This window comes from Dreissena polymorpha, chromosome 5 (genome assembly GCF_020536995.1).
Source record: "Dreissena polymorpha isolate Duluth1 chromosome 5, UMN_Dpol_1.0, whole genome shotgun sequence".
Taxonomy (NCBI): domain Eukaryota; kingdom Metazoa; phylum Mollusca; class Bivalvia; order Myida; family Dreissenidae; genus Dreissena; species Dreissena polymorpha.
The window spans coordinates 24,242,738-24,261,477 of NC_068359.1; the positions used below are offsets into that span (position 1 = coordinate 24,242,738).

General features: G+C 36.5%; 1 protein-coding gene across 1 annotated transcript; it reads right to left on the minus strand.

Moving 5' to 3' along the window:
• Positions 1 to 10,767: 10,767 nt before the first annotated feature.
• LOC127832142 (uncharacterized) lies at positions 10,768 to 16,488 on the minus strand. Its single transcript, XM_052357404.1, has 2 exons — positions 12,646 to 16,488; positions 10,768 to 11,752 (listed from the first exon to the last, which is right to left on the minus strand). The coding sequence occupies exons 1-2, from the start codon at positions 13,160 to 13,162 to the stop codon at positions 11,400 to 11,402; spliced, it is 870 nt and encodes a 289-aa protein (XP_052213364.1). The 5' UTR covers positions 13,163 to 16,488; the 3' UTR covers positions 10,768 to 11,399.
• Between the last annotated feature and the right edge of the window lie 2,252 nt (positions 16,489 to 18,740).

Consider the following 18,740-nt stretch of genomic DNA (forward strand, 5'->3'; position numbering starts at 1 on the left):
ATAATATCATTTGTAAAAAAGAACAGCGATATCTCGAAAATATTTATTCATAATACTACATTACCGGAAACTATATATTTTATATAGTTATTTTAAAAGTAGCACTAAACTGAATTCTCGTAATAGGTATCAAATTGTGCTTAAATCGTGTAATCTGCTATAATTTAATGAAACCCAACATCCAGAGTTCATATTCGTTCGAGCATTTTAAAGGCAGGAAATACAATCAGCTATGCAATAACGGCATAATTCCTCACACGTGGCACACCATTGTCCGCCAAATGAACAAGCACCGTTTAGCGACAGCATCTTTTATTAGTGTTGGCAGTAGTACTAAAATTTTACCGCGGTAGGAAAGGCATCTTTTATTATTAGTAGTAGTAGTCTAAAAAGTCTAATAAGTTTCTACTAGTAGTAGCTAATAAAACAGGATCGGGTGACTACTATTATCCACTCTGACACCTAAACGGGTTATATATTTCTCAATAATTCTGGATTTTATATATATCTGGCCGCCACGTAGTTTACAACACCTTCATTACTAATTTGTTACACTTTTAGATGCAAACAGCAAGTTCAAAGAAATTCTTATTTTCTTAAACGGATAATTCCTAGTGATAATCGGCGATAATTATGCCGACTTTGATCACAAAATTAACGGCTTTTAATTTAAAAAAATGAAGTATCTACTCAAGGAAACATATTGTAACTAACGAACAATACATATGCGATATTGGCGATAATTTTGCCGTCTTTGATTACAAAATTAACGGCTTTTAATTCAAAAACTGAAATATCTACTCAAGGAAAATATTGCAGCTAACGAACAATTTTTGCCGACTTTGATTATAAAATTAACGGCTTTTAAGTAGACTAAAAGTAAAACCAGAATTAATATGACTTTTTAATATATATGATAATAAAATATCAGCATAAATACTCAATGATAGTACAAAATGTTGTATGGCCTTTCTGGTATACCATGAGGCCTTTTTGGTTCACTTATGCGGCCTTTTTGGGAAGGCCTTTTTGGTAAACGGCCTTTCTGGTACTATACCATTGCAAGTAGGTCAATCCGTTTATAAATAGAATTTTCCCACGGCGGACGTTGCACTTTTACAAAAAGTAAACAATAATAGTTTCTATGCTGAAAATATAAATGAAAGAAAAGGATGAATAATCCAAAAGAACTTGGACTTGTTTTATAGTTATAAATTACTATGTTTATGTTATGTTACTGTCCTTCTTATCAATTATAATTATTTATATGATGTTGTTATTGTATGTTATTGTTTGTTTTGTTTTTTAAGGAGAGAGAGAAAGAATAGCCCAATTTTTATAAGTAAAGATGGTGAAAACACACATCCTGTGGCATCATCATTACTAGACCCACTGTTCAGTATATACTGCAATGGGTTTGTTGAAGTCTTTAGACTTTGTGATCTGTGTTTTAAATATTAAAATCCAAAAAGGGTTATTTTAATATAATGCTTATAGAAAAAAGGAATACACAGATGTGTAATATGTTTGAGAAACAAAATAATAATACTTGAGGGTTTTTCAGATCACAAAGTGGTTGAACATTGCCATTATATATTTACATTCATAATCAAGTACCATTATTATGTGTATATTAAAGGTTTGAACGAAATGCCACACTGCAAGATCTAATCGTTGGAGAGATATGTTTATCTTTGAACATTAATTAGTAGGGTTGCCAGAGCCTGATTTAACAGCTCTCAAATGTAAAGTGAATATGCATGTATACATGCAATTATATGAAAAAAAGAAAGGAAAAAATACAATATATAATAACACATAGGGAGTATAACTCTCAAATATATATTAATGTTGCGATTTAGTATTGAGTTATTAAAAAAGTAATGTGTATAAATTTATGTATGTGGCTCAATGTTAAACACTTGCAGACAGGGAAAATAGCCGTAATGCTCCAACGTAAGACCCTGTCTGTATGGAACTTAAGGAGGATTGGGCTATGGAAAAGAGAAGTCCCCCCCAGAGTGGAATTAAAACAATATTTAAAAGTGAGTTTAGTAAAAAAAAAAATTATATGTAAAGGGTAATGACTTACGTGTCTCCAAACGGTCACCTTTATAGGGCCACATAAAAATAAAGGTAAGACAATGTGCTTTACAGTTAAAAATGAGACAAAAACAACTAAATTTGTACAAAAAGTACATTATTTACAATATGTGCAGAACTATATGCGTTTATATATTTAAAATACAAGTTGCCATCCTGGAGGGTTGAAAGAAGAAGAGATTTTTGGAAGTGTAGGCCTGTGTGAGTGGGGAAAAAGAGCCAGCAGGGGTTTTGTCACTCAGTTGAACTAAGGGAGGTAATTGTGGGGATGGAGTCTACAATGGTTGTTTCCCCTGGACCAGAGGGAGTGCAGGTAAATGGAAGATGGTTTGTATACAATTGAAGGAGAATTATAAAAAGGTATGATGTAAAATGGTAAAAAGACCAAATATTACCTAGATGCATTAAAACAAACCCAAAAAGCTCTAATCCAACCAATATTATTTATATATTGGTGATAACAATGGAGGAAATAGTACGTAAGTACCTTGTATGGTATGTAAAATGGCAATTAAACAGAAAAACCGAGGCAATTTGCTACATAAAATAGCAATTTAGTATAAAATTAAGGAAAATTGCTATATTAAATAGCAATTTTAACATGAATTAGTGTAATACAGAGTAAAATGTTTGCTATGGTGTAGGAATAGCAGTATTGAGAAAAAAATTAAGGCAATTTACTATATAAGATAGCAGTTTTACACAAAAATAAGGAAATTTGCTACACAAAATAGCAGTTATAACAAGATTTAATATACTACAAGGTACAAAATTAGCAGTATCAAAAAAGTCGACAATAATACCAAGGGATTTGTATTACCCTGGATAGGGCTAAATAAGTGTTTTTCATGGTATACGGCCCTGCACCGTGCACTCCAGTCCGACATGGCTCTTCGAGTTTGAAGGGGAAAGGGTGGGGTGTCAAAGGGGAAGAGAGGGGGTGCAATGCAGCCAACAATCCCAGGTTACTGGACAGCCTCGTCCTTTCTTGTAGTAAGAAATGCCATAAAATATGATTATATTAAAAAACTGAAAAATGTAAATGGTGGACGAACGTCATACTCTCATAAAAAATGTATTAAAATAAAGAAGACCAGGTCAATGCCATTGGCCTGATTTAGAAAGGGCGGGGTAGAACAATAAACCCATTAAGAACTAAAATAAAAGTTGTGTAAAAGAGACACAAATCCAACACAATTATTAGATTACATCAGTTTTGTGCAAAGATTACACAGTTTAAAAAGAAAAACAGTCACAAGACTGAATAATTAGGTGGGAGTTGGCTGCTCTCCCTCCCCCAATGACCTAGATTTTGTCAGTTATCTGACAATTCAGAAGGTATTTGGCGAGGGCAGAGAAGACCGGGCCCCTAGCTGCTCCCTTGAGGTCTAGCACGTTGAAAAGGTTAAAAACTAGTCCATGGGAGTGCAATGCAGCTTCGAGGTGGTCCCTCTGCGCCTTATGGTTAGGACAGTGCAGCAGCATGTGGGGCGCAGTGAGAGGTTCCTGGCACCTAGGACATGCGGGGTCTACACCGAGAACATACTTTCCTGCGCCACCAGGTAATAGAGTGGTTCCCATCCTCACGCGCGTGATGGCTCTGTCAAGCACAATGCTTGCTGAGTATCTGTCAGGCGGCCTGAGGGTTTTCGCAGGTCTGGTAAAAGTATGTCAACGGGAAGACAAATTATCGGTCCGGAGATTCCACTCCCCCATTACAAATTTCTTTGTCAGGGAGTAGATCTCAGTAGGTGCCAGGGGTTCCCCAGCATCTACGGCCCCCCTCAAGAGGCCCTCTTTGGCCCCCCTGTCGGCCTGCTCATTCCCACTAAGGTTGACATGTGCTTGACACCATACTAATGTGACCTTTAAAGATTTATCTAGGCACTGTTGATGAAATTTCAAAATGCTAGCAAAAATATCGGGCCTAGATCTGCTATTTCTGTTTTTAATAGACTCAAGAGATGACATTGAGTCTGATAAAATAGCAGTTTTAGTACGTTTATTGACCAATATCCAGCACATAGAGTATTTATTTGCCAAATGTTCTGCTGTAAAAATAGAGAGATTGTTGCTGAGCCTGTGCGTTTTACTAATGTTTTTTGAAGGAATTACAAAAGAGTTGGCTACCAAACCAGAGTTAGGGCATTTGGAGCCGTCAGTGTAGATTTTTAGATGCTCAGCATACATATTATCTATAAGAGAGAGAGCTTCTGACTTGATGAGTTGTGGCAAGTCAGTTTTCGTTATTTTATTAGAGAGTGATAGGTCAACATCAATGGGTCCAAGCGTCCAGGGGGGGGGGGTCTTGGAGGGCCTCAGGTCTGCTACAGGTACCTTGTCGAGACCGGCATCTTCAACCAGGGTCCTAATACTCGCACCAAAAGGTAGGGCGACATGCTTACGCTTCAGTATTTTCCCCTTGATGAAGGTGCCAGTCCCGACAAGTTTGTTAACGGGGTTTGAACCATGCCGAGACTTAGCCCTGGCCCAGAAGTTAAAGGACTGTTGTTTTCTACGCAAGTCAAGAGGCAGCACACTGGCCTTCTCCTCAAGCAGTGCACCAGGTGTACAGTTTAGGGCTCTCAGAGCTATCCTTAGGGCCTTGTGTTGAATGGCATCAACCATTTTTAGGGCGTTTGGCTTTGCACATGCATAGATTTGGGCTCCATAATCTAGCTTTGGACGTATAAGGGACTTGTAGATAGTTAAGAGGCTATTTTTATCTGATCCGAAACCTGTACCTCTTCACATTCTCATTAAATTTCGGCACCTTTCTGCCAAATATTTGAAGTGGTGAGTAAAAGTTAACTGTTTATCTAGGTGCATACCTAGAAAATTTCACCACTTTTTCAAAGATAATTTTGGTGCCGCCTAAATTTAAGTCCAAAGAGTTCTGAAATTGGTCGCCAAATAGAACTCCTACTGTTTTGGTTGGAGAAATTTTAAATCCCCATTCAATTGCCCATTTCCATATGGAGTCTAAGCCTGCTTGAGCCCTCTTTTGCAGGCGTAACATGTTAGACCCCTTTAACCAAGTGCCTGAGTCATCGGCAAACTGGGAGATAACCATTCCTGAGTCTTTTACGGCATCAGGTAGACCGTTTACGATGAGGGAGAACAGAGTTGGGGATATAACAGAGCCCTGGGGGTTCCGCGGTCAGTTATGGCTACCTCTGATAACTCCCCATCGACTCTGACCTGTATTTTACGGCCCTCTAGGAAAGCTCTGAGGTAGTGGAAACAGTATCCAGTGATTCCATAGTCAGCTAGTTTTTTTAATATGCCAAAGGTCCATGTTAAATCAAAGGCGGCCTGAAGGTCCAAAAAAATTGCTAATACTGATTGCCCTTGATTTTTTGCAGAAAGAATATCATGTTGTAATCTAGCTAGCTGATCAAGAGTAGATCGCCCCTTCCTAAAGCCAGACTGGAAGGAGTTTAGTATATTATTTGATTCCAATAAGTGTTCTAATCTATTTTTGACCATTATTTCTAATAATTTACCTGCATGTGATGTCAAACTTATTGGACGATATGAGTTTGGATCATTTTTGTCTTTACCGGGTTTAGGAATTGGAATCACTGTGGCCTGCTTCCACTCGGGTGGTATCCTGCCTGTCCTATACACCTGATTGAATAAGTTAAGCCAAACTTTCAGAGTTATGACTGGCATATTTTTAAACATTAAATATGCTATTTTGTCAGGCCCCGTGGCGGTGTTGCTCCTGGAGTTAATGGCACTTAATAATTCTGTTATAGTAAATGGTAAATTGAGAGGCGTGCTGTTGTCCCCAGGCTCATTTAAAATATTTTGGTGCTCAGTCTCAAACCGCTTTTGATAATTCAAAGTTTCAACGGGAAGGTTTGAGTTGCTGGAGACAGATTGGAAGTGTCTTACCAAAAATTGAGCCTTTTCCCTTGGGGTAGTGGCAATTTCGCCTTTGTATTTAAGTAGCGGTACAGGGGTGAATGAATTTCCTTTAATTCTGTGAATTTTTTGCGACCAAAATAACCCGCTTTGCCTGATTTTCGAGGGACCTATAATTAAGAAGACTATGCTCAGCGGGGTTCTTTTTAAGTATTTTTAAAGCATTTTTTCGGGCCTGTACCGCATTGGAGCACGCCTCAATCCACCACGGGACCCTATTTCTGGCCTTAACCTTGCCGGAGGAGACCGGTATGCTACATTCCGCTATGGACAGTATCTTGCTAGTTAAGTTGTTACAAAACAGATTAGGGTCCTGGGAGTGAACATCTGCAAGGGAGAGATCTGAGCAGAGGTCCCTAAACTGAGCCCAGTTAGCTTTTTCCAATAAGAACTTTTGCTCTCCTGAGCATTGAGCCTCAGTTCCCTGTGCAATATAGTTGAGCAGGGTAACCTGTTGTGGGAGGTGATCAGATCCCATGGTATCATTAAAAGTTGCCCATGCAGACGCACTTGCTATCCTGGCATTAACAGCAGTAAGGTCAATGTGGGAGTTTAAACCAGTGGGGCTAAGTCTGGTTGGAGAACCTTCATTGAGCAGTATAAGATCTTGCTCATCCAACCATTCTATCACCGCCCGACCTTCTGCATCTGAATTGATGGAACTCCAAGCAGGGTGATGTGCATTAAAGTCGCCTGTGATTATAACATCAAAGGGTCCTTTAATGGTCCTTAATTCCTTAAAGAGGCCGTTCAGAGTTTCAAGATCACATCCTCTTGAATATAAATTGACCAGGATAAGAGACCAGTTCTTGTCAATAACCAATTTAATGGCTAATACCTCAATAGCAGTGCTACCATCAGATTTAAATTGTTCACTCCCAGGTGTTCATAATTAATTGTGTTTTAATATATATGGCAAGGCCACCAATCTTTACCAAACTTGGTAAGAAGTTGTATTAAGACAATATCTAGGTCAAGTTCGAATATGGGTCATGCCCGGTCAAAAACTAGGTCACGGGGTCACTTAGTGCATTTCAAGGATTAAGCATGTTGTCTGCTCTCTAGTGTATGTGGCTTACTGATTTATTTTGATATTCTAAGACATTATGCCCCCGAAGGAGGGCATATAGTGATCGGATTGTCCGTTCGTCTGTCCGTCCATCACACTTTGCGTTTAGATTTCGAAAAATGCTCATAACTTCTATGTCGTTTCAGATAGCAATTTCATATGTGGCATGCATGTGTAAATGGACAAGGCCTTTCCATACGCACACAAATTTGGACCCCTGTGACCTTGACCTTGAACTTAGGGTCCGCGTTTGGGTTCGAAATCTGCGTTTAGGATTTGAAAAAAGCTAATAACTTCTACCAAGCGTTTACACAGTTATACTTTTATGTAGTGACAAATCTACAGTTGGGGGCATCCGTGTCCTGTGGACACATTTCTTGTTAGTTTTTCCGACTGTGTCGGCAACTGAACATACATGTACAACGTCGTATAAGATCTTTTCTATATAATGTCTTTCTTAACATTCAACTTCGGCTCACTTTGCGTACAACATGTTAAAATCGTGATTTTGCACGCTTTGCAGTTTTTTTAGGACGCTCTGGTCGCCGCCATTGTTTTTTGACAGATAGACTGTACACTCCGCTTTTATTGGAAAAAAGGCGCTTCTTTTAACAAACCCGATAACCATTCTATATAAGCACCGAATACGAAATAGATCTTTAATACGCGAAAAGAACTCAATAAAAATCGATACGAACCGATGTAAAAATAATATTCGTAACTTGATTTTGTAATTGTTAATGGTACGACAAGATTTTTAAATAAATACGTAACGGACTTGAAAATAATTCGTAATTACGAAAATACGACCCTTATCTGGAGCTCTGCAGTATCTTTATATTTTAAAATTTTAAATCTTTTAAAATCTTTTTTTTTAAACTTTGCTTTTTTGTTTTCATACGGGATGGCTGTGTAAAATAAACGAACAAGTGCGACAAACTATATTTTAGTGCGTTAAATAATATCAACATGGTAAATTTGTGTTAGTTTTGATAAATAGACCAGTTGACGAGTGACGTCACGCGCACCTGCAAATATTAGACTCCGCCCACTGGTTGGCAAAAAGAGGTGAAATTCATATAAGCGCATATAGAGAAGGTTGAAATAATCGTCGTTTTTATTGATAATCATGCACTATATCAAATATAATTTTACTAACTATGTCTGAATAAAACATAAGCGTGCAAGGAAATGCATTTTTGGAACGATTATATTGTTGTTATTATTAGTTTTTTACTATAAACGAACTCGGGAGTGGAACACAATATACGAGCTCGGTATTTGGTTACCATAATATTCTCTTTTTGGCACATCTTCGAGACCATTTTTAAGATTTAACATTCTCAGATATTTAAATTCTTTCAGAATAAATCAAATTTAATGAACACAAATAAGAATGTAATCAAAAAGCAAATAGATCGACTTTATGTATGCAACATATAGCAACTTATTCGAACATTTATGCCTGTAAAATCCTTACCTTGTTACACATTAAATGAACTTTCTTAATAAATGTAATTGTTTTTATTTAATGAACAGAATAGTTTATTGACTTAAGCATATACAGCTCATCGTCGTTAACATACATATACAATAACAGCATGCGTTATACTAGTAGTTAAATACAAAATGTACATCATTCGAAGGAAGATCGATTAAAAAAAGAATGAAATACAACATGTTTAAGTGAGAATGTCACATGGAAGAGGTTAATACTGGGTGACCACATACTGTAAAAACGTTGTTTAATGCTTGCAACACATATTACATTATTATACGCTTAGTGGCTTTATGAAAGATATATAACATATAGCAAGTTTCAAGTTTTTTTTGTTGGAAAAATCGGCAAAACGCAATTGACCATTGACAAACAAGTAAACACAGTATAGTCAAAGTGCATCTATGAATTACAAATACAATCAAGTAAATAAAATATACTACAATGAAACATGTTCACATATATAAGACATTTTCTCGCATTTCAAAGCCTTTTAAACAAAACATGGCTAATTTTTTTAACACATTTTTATTTGAACTATTAAGTAATTCGATAAACTTAAACATATTTGGGCGACATCTGTAATACTTTGGAATTAATGTTTTCCTAACATCGGCATAGTAAGGACATGTAAGAACAATGTGATATTCATCCTCAATATCATTAAGGTTGCATAAAACACATTTACGTTGATCTCTAACAATGTTCTGGCGTCTACCCGTTTCAATAAATAATTTGTGAGATGACAAACGTAATTAAGCTATAATGTTCCTATGTTTTTTATTTTCAACAATATCAATATAAGCCGATCTTTCGAATACTGGTTTTAATTCCTTATATAAAATCATTGAACTAGATGATGTGACACTTGCGTTCCAGTTAGTGATATACTGGTCTCGTAGCCTGTTTTTAAGTAACGGGATAAATTGATTAGAGTTCACAGATTCGGGGAATAACCAAACATCGTTAAAACCGGTTTGGATAAGAATGTCCCGTACTTTTGATGACCAATTGTTTGTGTTATGTTTGCGGTCAATGTCTAATCTCTGTGATATAACAATTTGTTTCAGAATACAATTACCCTGCTTTACAGTATATAATTTCAAAAAGTATTGAACGATTCTAACATATCTGTCTAAATACAAGGGGAATTGACCAACTTCGGCATATAGCGATAATGAGTTTGTTGACATCTTTACATTTAATATTCTTTTACAAAATTTACGATGGACGCGCTCAATGTTTTCCGCTTTGATAAATCCCCAAACCTCACAATTATAGTTTAGAATTGATGATACATATGCGTTAAAAAGATTTAACATGACATTTATAGGTACGTCCATATCTTTTGTTAAGTTGAACAAAGAATGCATCGCTTTTAAAGATTTGCCATACAATGTATTTGTTGCGGGTACAAAAGATCCACCGCTTGACATGACAATTCCCAGATAATTAAAATTATTCACAATTTCTAGTTCTTGACCTTTGTATGTCCATTTCAATGTTCTACTGATTGTACCTCCTTTCCGGAATACCATCACCTTAGTTTTTTCAATGTTAACCGTTAAATTCCACTTATCGCAGTAGGTTTCTAAATTGTTTAAAGATTCTTGAAGACCCTCCGGGGTTTCAGAAAATAGAGCCGCGTCGTCAGCGAATAATAATAAATAAATTGATATTTGATCTAGTGTAATTCCGGCGTTTATTCCATTTTGCAAGTCGAATTCGATATCGTTAATAAATAGAGAAAACAATATGGGCGACGTTATCTCCCCCTGAAAAAGACCGACGTTACTATTGAATATGTCTGATAAGTTACCCATGTGTTTGACCTGTAATTTAACTTCATCGTACATTGATCGAATAAATGTTTAAAGCTTACCGTCGATGCCCACATTTATCATTTTACTCCATAATTGACCGCGATTGATGACGTCATATGCCTTCCGGTAATCAATATTACAGCAGAATAGTTTATCTTTATTTTGAAACTGTTTTTCTATAAGTGCATTAAGAATAAATATTGCATCGACCGTGCTACAATTTGGTTTAAAGCCGAATTGTGCATCCGTCAAAATGTCATTTGTTTTTGCCCATTGTTTAAGGCGTTCATTTAATATGCTTGTAAACAATTTTGCAAAACAACTTATTGAGGTAATTCCGTTTGTAAGCTATTATCGAGTTGACAACGATTTAAATCATCTGTATAGATTTACACAGACTAATAATATTGACAACGATGAAAAACAGTCAGATAAAACAGCACGCGAAACAACCAATGTCAATGAAATAGCAAATGAATAAACAAAATGAGAAAACTCGTATGTTCCGTTTAAAAATAATTCCCAAGGGAATTTAACTTGTACATTTATTATACCATCTTCATGAATAGCAAAATCAATGGTTTTTATTTTAACTTATTTGTCATGATTTCGGATATAAATTTTCGGAAACTTTTTCCCCATTTAAATCCGGACCGATTGATGTTGCGGGAAAATATGATCCCTGCATATAAGTTATGAGCATTTTTCTAAACCTAATCGCAAAGTGTGACAAACAGACAGACACACAGACAGACGGACAGACAGACGGACAGACAGACAGTACGATCACTATATGCCCTCCTTCGAGGGCATAAAAAACAATTGCTATCGATGTAACAATATAATAACCTATATGCAGTTTTTCATGTTCACAGAAACTCTTAACATTCTTTGAATTAATAACATTATTTGTTTACAAAATAAATGCATCTGCAAAGAAACCAACATTGGTTAAGTATCATACCACAATGTAACTCTATTGCACTTTGAACACAAGGATGCTATTGTTCTCATCAAGTCCCACAATGATTGAGGCAGTGTGTCTGTTGTAGCAGACTGACTGTGGTTCCACCACTCCATCCGCCTGTGTAGCAAGAGTTGTAAGCTTCTTTCTGCCCTCACCGTCCACTTGTAGGATAGCTTCCGACTGGCCTCCACAGACCAGCACCTGGCCTGCAGGTGTCACGTGTACACCACGTGGGGCTTGTAGTGCTGGGTCAGTGAAGGTTGCTAGGACTGACCCATCCCTGGCCAGGGTGAGGAGCTTATGCTGGGAGTTGTTAGTGATGTACAACTTGTCTCCTGTGGGACTCACAGCACACTTCCATACTGCAAAACAGAGTAACATGAGATATTGAATTATATGTGTAGTAGGTAATAACAAATCTCATTGAAACTGTATTAATAATCTGTTGATAAAAACCAGATAAACAAATCACCAAGATTTGTATCAAATCCTATACAAATAAATATGTATGTGTGGCAGGAAATTCTGTTCCAGTGATGTGTGTTCTCTCAATGTTTGACAGGTTTATGTTGGATGATTTTAAGTCCTCCACAACAACATAGAAGGAAATCACTACATGCAACAATAAGACATTAACAACACATAAACATATGATTATAATGTTATCGACACATAATGATATTGAAATATTTTACATGACAATCATACAATCAAACAAAATAATGACTATAGATATTTTTTGTTACTAAAATTTAAATAGTGTATCTAGATTTTCCTTCAGTTACAAAAGTCAATTGATGAGTTATAAATTCAAATTAAAAATATACCAAAAACTAAAAAGTTCCAGGTTACAAACAGTTATAAAAAAGTATGCAGTGTCTTATCTGAAACCAATATAATTCATTGGAAATTAATTTCCAACAAATTTTGTGTTGTTGGTTCAATGACGAAATCAAATGTTCACCTAAGTTTAAAGTCTAATATCCAAAGTCTAATATCAGACATTCTTTTAAAAAACGCACACTTTTAAGATCCAACAAAAATGCCAAACTTTACTAATCCACACATTTAATATAAATTAAATTAAATGAATTCACAAACTTTTAGACATGACATAGACATGGAATGTCGAAATGAACTAAACATTAAATTGTATTCATAACTGCCGCTGAAATAATGAACTGGTGGTTCATTATAAATCTATTTATTGAACATATTCCTAATGATATCAAGATTAATTAAGTTTGATTCTTACCTGTATAAGGGTGTGCTTTATCCTCATATATCTTGCTTACAAGTTTCCCATTCAGTGTGTACTTATACAGTGCAGTATTAGCAGTAATGTACAGGTCTCCCTGGTGAAAGGCAATACCAATACATTCATGTGGTAACTGAAGCTTCTTTCCTGTCACCATCAGACTGTTGTTGACTGTGAGAAACTGGACCTCATGTGTGTTTGTAAGAGTATCACTCACAGTCACAGCCACCTCACTGGCAGTGATCAGACACAAGTCCCATTGCCAGGCACTCACACCACAGTGACTCACAACCTGGTAACGCTGGTCAAGAAGCTTGATTTTCTTATTAATGTGGTCTGCAACCAGGACATGTCCATCATGGAGAACTAAGATGGCTATGATATTGCTTTCAAATGAATCACTTGATATTTTCACATTTTTTACAGACTTCCCCTGCAAGGTGAATACCTTGTTTGGATCCTCTTCGACCATGTCAGATCCCTTCTCCATAATGGATTGTGAAAAGGTTGCCATTTTAGTGAGAGTTTTACAAAATTCACAGCTTAAGATCTCTTAAAATCTCTTTGATTTTCATTCAATATTTTGGTATGTCTTAATATTGGTAGGCTAAATTAAAGAGTTGATAAAATCACACCAATCTAGCAATTGTCGGACATCAGTTCACAAGTAACACCTTACACTGCCACCATCCAACACAAATACAACTCCAGTTTGTTTGAAAGCTATACTTCAGTAAACAAGGTAACTATGTTATCTGTCACGAGAGTTTACGGTTGGCTTATTTGAGCGTACAACAGGAAATATTTTAACTCAAGGTTGTGTTCAATCAATAAAGCAACGAGAATAGTCGGTTTAAGTGAACTTGATACCATGGGTATAATCAAAGAGTATTTTTAACTGCAGATGACTGGAATGCAAAGTAAGACTCAAAACTAGTTTTAATGAATGTACTGTTTAATAATAAATAATGCATTAACAGACTAATGTATCAAATATATGAGAAATTAACAATTAATACAATTGTCTTTGTCATTCCTGAAATACTTTACCTTGAGATGCTTTGTCTGAGGAAATTGCTAGTTTGATAAATATTCATTATGTATAATAGAAACCACTTATAGTCTTCAAAATTTGCACGCTACAATTTTTAAAAAACAACAACAAAAGACTAACAATCGGGTCAAAGGCCATGGGTACCTCACCTGAGACTCAAAGCTGAGTGTAGCCATGATACCATATGAACAAATGATCTGAGTAAGTGTTTGCAATGTTTCATTACAGCCATGTAATTCAATCCCTGTTCACTGAACCATGGGATTTTGGTTGGTAGCCACCATAATGCGCAGGTGGGGTTTCCTTGGATACTCTCGCTTTCTCCCACAACAAAAGACCACACCAAAATTGAATGAAAATATTTCAGAAACAAGTAGAAATAGATGACAATTGCAGCTATAATTCAAAATTCGTACCTTTTTTTAGTCTAATTATAAATTTGAAATACACACAATAATATGCAGAGATACACGGCTGTTAATCACGGGCCCCACCTCTTTTTTGAGATTCATTAATAAATGAGCCAATGTAACTTCCGAGGTGGTGCTCAGGCTTTGAAATTTCATGGATAATTTTACAGGGTGATAAGGTTTTCAATGTTTTTTCAGCATATATCGCATTATTTTAAAAAGACAATGTAGTGCGATTCAGCGAAGATTAATTAATTTAAAAATGTACAGAAACATAAAATTCACAACCCAATTAAAAACGTGAGAAACTTTGTAAGTTATGGCATGGTGGAGTTAAAACAAGCAAATTCGTTGAATTGATATCCCCCGCCAATATGCTTTTTGACACAAAAGTGTTATATTTGACACTCAAAAAAGCATTTTTTCAAGATACAAAGGGCCGTAACTCCGTTATAAACAGATGGTGTAACTCCGTTATTAACAGATGGTGTACAATGCCATTTGGCATGCATCATCCTATTATCCATATATATACTCATACCAAGTTTCAATGAAATTGGCCAAAGCACTTTCAAGATATGGCTCCGGACACACACAAAAAAAGAATTTTTTAAAGATACAAAGGGTCATAACTTTGTTATTAACAGATGGTATACAATGCCATTTGGCGTGCATCATCCTCTTATCCATATATATACTCATACCAAGTTTCAATGAAATCCGCAAAAGCACTTCCAAGTTTCAATGAAATTAGCCAAAGCACTTCCAAGGTATTGCTCCAGACGGACGGAAATACGGACGGACAGAAGGACGGGAAGACCGACGGACGGAGAGCCTGCTCATATCTGAGTATCATGATCTTTTTAAACAAATAAGTATTTTTTCAGTTAAATGAAGCCACGCGTTTGTAATATGAAGTGCACGTACTGATCCGACATTTTTCTAACCGTTCAAACACGCCGTTGCACTTTATTGAAAAGAATCTTATTTGTTTAAAAAGATCATGATACCTCTAGAAAACTCCCATTAAAAATGATTAAATATTTAACAAGAGCTGTAACCAAAGGATGACATATGCCCCCTATAAATGCTTTGATAGAAGTTATAGCATTTTTCGAAACCGAAACGCAGATTTCGAAACCTGAACACAGACCCTAAGTTTAAGGTCAAGGTCACAGGGGTCAAAATTTGTGTGCGTATGGCAAGGCCTTGTCCATATAAACATGCATACCAAATATGAAGGTTAGATTTAAAGGGACATTTAAGTTATGAGCATTTTTCAAAACCTCAACGCAAAATGTGGCAGAAAGACGGACAGACAGACAGACGGACAGTCCGATCACTATATGCCCCCTTTTCTTCGAAAGGGGGCATAACAAGAGATCCTTAAAAAATGTTAACTGGGTCGCGCTTTATTCTCCCAACACAGATCTGAAAAAGTCACGTGGTATAGGCACCATGAATATACTCAAGAGGAATATGTAAATAGACTCGTTATTATGCTTTTTCCATTAAACCTTCATTTCAGAGACATCAATGAAATTGAGATAATATTAACAACGTCCCTGTGGGTAATAAATGTTATTCAGACCCTGGCATGTAATAAGTTCAACGAGTCCATATAAAATCAATAAATTGTTATCAATAACATACAGCTCCAATGTCAAATAACGCTGCTGCAGGTGGCAAACACATGCTGCTTTCCCAATTTAAATGCCTTCTTAGTGTTATTAGGTAATGCTCGAAGGTACAATAAACCCTTTTTACAGCTGGATATTCCAATGTAGGTTAAACTCCACCAGCGACAAGATATATTTTTTAATTTATCGTTGTGCATTGAACCATAAATTATTTTATTGTATTTATTGTTCATTATTTTCTTTTTTAGATTTTACATAATTATTCACTAAATCCATAAATTATTCAACTACAAGCCATACAAATCAAAAGGTTAAGTCATCCATTCAAGTTCTACATGTAAAATGCATGATTAGTTTTGTACAATCTAAGCACTACCTGTCAACACTCATCAGCCGTACCCATTTAACACTGGCATTATATTTTTTGGCCCAGACATTACACACCTGTCTCAATTAACCCATTTATGCCTAGCATCTAGAAACAAGAGATTGCCAAGCAATATTGTCCCCTACCGGTGAAACTCCACCATTGTTAGTAATTTTTATATATTTTTTTATATGTTGCCATAGCAACCAGAATTCTTGACGTATGAACAAAATGAAGTGACGTGCATAATCTCCATATTGCCATCTATCCATAATTCAAGTTGCATGAATCGCAGGATCCAGAAAAGTGTGACGGACTGACATACAAACAGACTGACAGACTGACAGACAGAGGGAGCGCAAACCATAAGTCTCCTCCAGTTTCACCGATAGGGAAAAAAAGGCCTTGGCAAACAGCGTAGACCCAGATGAGACGCCACATGATACGGCGTCTCATCAGGGTCTGCGCTGTTTGCATAAATGAATTTCTGTAAGAAGTATTCTAAATATAGAAATAAATATACTAGACATCCATAATTTTGGAAATAAATTGATCCAATTTAGAAGGATGGGAGAGTCCACTCCGCTTAAATGGGTTAATGTGACACAATATACACCACCTAAGATTTCAGCCAATTGACTTAATGTATTTCTTTGTATGTCACTGTCTATAATTATATAGATAACGTATGAGTAGATGTGTTGCATAAGTATTTATACATGTATCTGTTTTCCAGTCATGTAATAAAATGTATTGGAAACAAGAAATATGTTTGTCAGAAACACAATGCCCTTTTTTTTTAAATCAGAGTTTATTTACAGGTCCTACCGGCCTCTTCACGAGGTCTTTGAGGTCCGACCTGAACACAATGCCCTCTATTGCGCAGCTTTGAAATAAAATTTGAATATATCATTTGTCAGGTTTAGAAATTATCTCCCTTTTAAAGCTTATTACTTCCCTTGAATTGTATTTTTTTACTTTTGACCTTGAAGGATGACCTTGAACTTGACTTTTCACCACTCAAAATGTGCAGCTCCATGAGATACACATGCATGCCAAGTATCAAGTTGCTATCTTCAATATTGCAAAAGTTATGGCCGATGTTAAAATTTTCGGACGGACAGACAGACTGACGGACGGACAGTTCAACTGCTATATGCCACCCTACCGGGGGCATAAAAAAAGATTTCAGCCACACCAGCATGAGAAATCTTTTTATAGCATGTTGTCCTTTTTATTTATGGCAAGACATGAATCCCCACACACTGATGCACAGATAGATGTAACACACTAACATTAATTTTTCTGATCATGCGCTTTACAATGTTTACATTGATAATAAGAAATCAATTCACAGAGTGCTATTTTTGAATAAATTCATTTTTAAGCCATCCTTAAAAAATTGATTGTTTTATAATAAACCAAGCAAGTACATGTCAGAAGGGGTGACAATTCTGCCCAGGAACTCTACTTCTTCTTGAAAGAAGATACATTTCTTTGGTTTCAATTTCAAACCATGTTTCCTTAATCGGTCAAAAACTTCTCTTAGATGTGTAAGATGTTCAATGAATGACTTTCCCATCACCAGAATGTCGTCAAGGAACGCCAGTACAGTTTTCCAGGTCAACCCTCTCAATACTAAGTTTACAACTCTTGAAAATGTTGCGGGGGCGTTCGTTAAGCCAAAACTCATCCTCACATGTTCAAAGAGACCATACTTGGTAATGAAAGCGGTTTTCTTTTGATCTTCTGCTTTAACCTTTACTTGCCAGTAGGCTGAATTTGCATCAAGCTTTCCCGAGATCGTGTCCAGACAATCTTCAACCAATTGCAACGGAAAGGTATCCTTGACTGTGACGTTGTTCAATTCCCTGTAATCAATACACCACCTTACAGTTCCATCACGCTTCCGTATTAAAACAGGTGCAGATGCCCACTCTGATGTAGATTCGTGTATCACGCCTGCGTCGAGCATCTTCTGAAGATGTGCCTCCTCCTCCCCTGCAAAACATGCTGGAGTCCTGCGTATTCTTTGCTTCACAGGCTTAGCATCACCAGTGTCAATAGTGTGCTCGATTTCTGTGAAATTTCCCAAGTCAAATTCATTCGTTGCAAAAACATCTTGGTACTCAATCAAAAGATCTGCAAGTTGTTTTTGTTCTTCAATGTTCAGCTTGGAAATGGACGCCTGATACACATCTTTCAAGTGATCCGGAACTGTTGGTGTACTATCTGTTTTTTCATGTGACTGGCTTACCTTGGGATTATAAACCCCATTCTTTGGTAATCCGTCAACGCTGGGATTGTAAACCCCATTCTTCGGTAATCTATCAAGGCTGGGATTGTAAACCCCATTATTCTGTAATCTGTCAACGCTGGGATTGTAAACCCCATTCGTCTGTAATCTGTCAACGCTGGGATTGTAAACCCCATTCTTTTCTCCCAGGTCTTCTTCAACAACACAACACTCAAAAACATTGCCAATGATTTTGCCTTTCTTGAGTGTCTGATAATGTTCTGAAGGATTCAAAAGACAGATGACTGGTTCTTGTCCCTTTGATCGTACCACCCTAGGTGCTAAAAGTTCCAACTCCTCGTTCTTTTGAAAGTAAAAGTCTGCA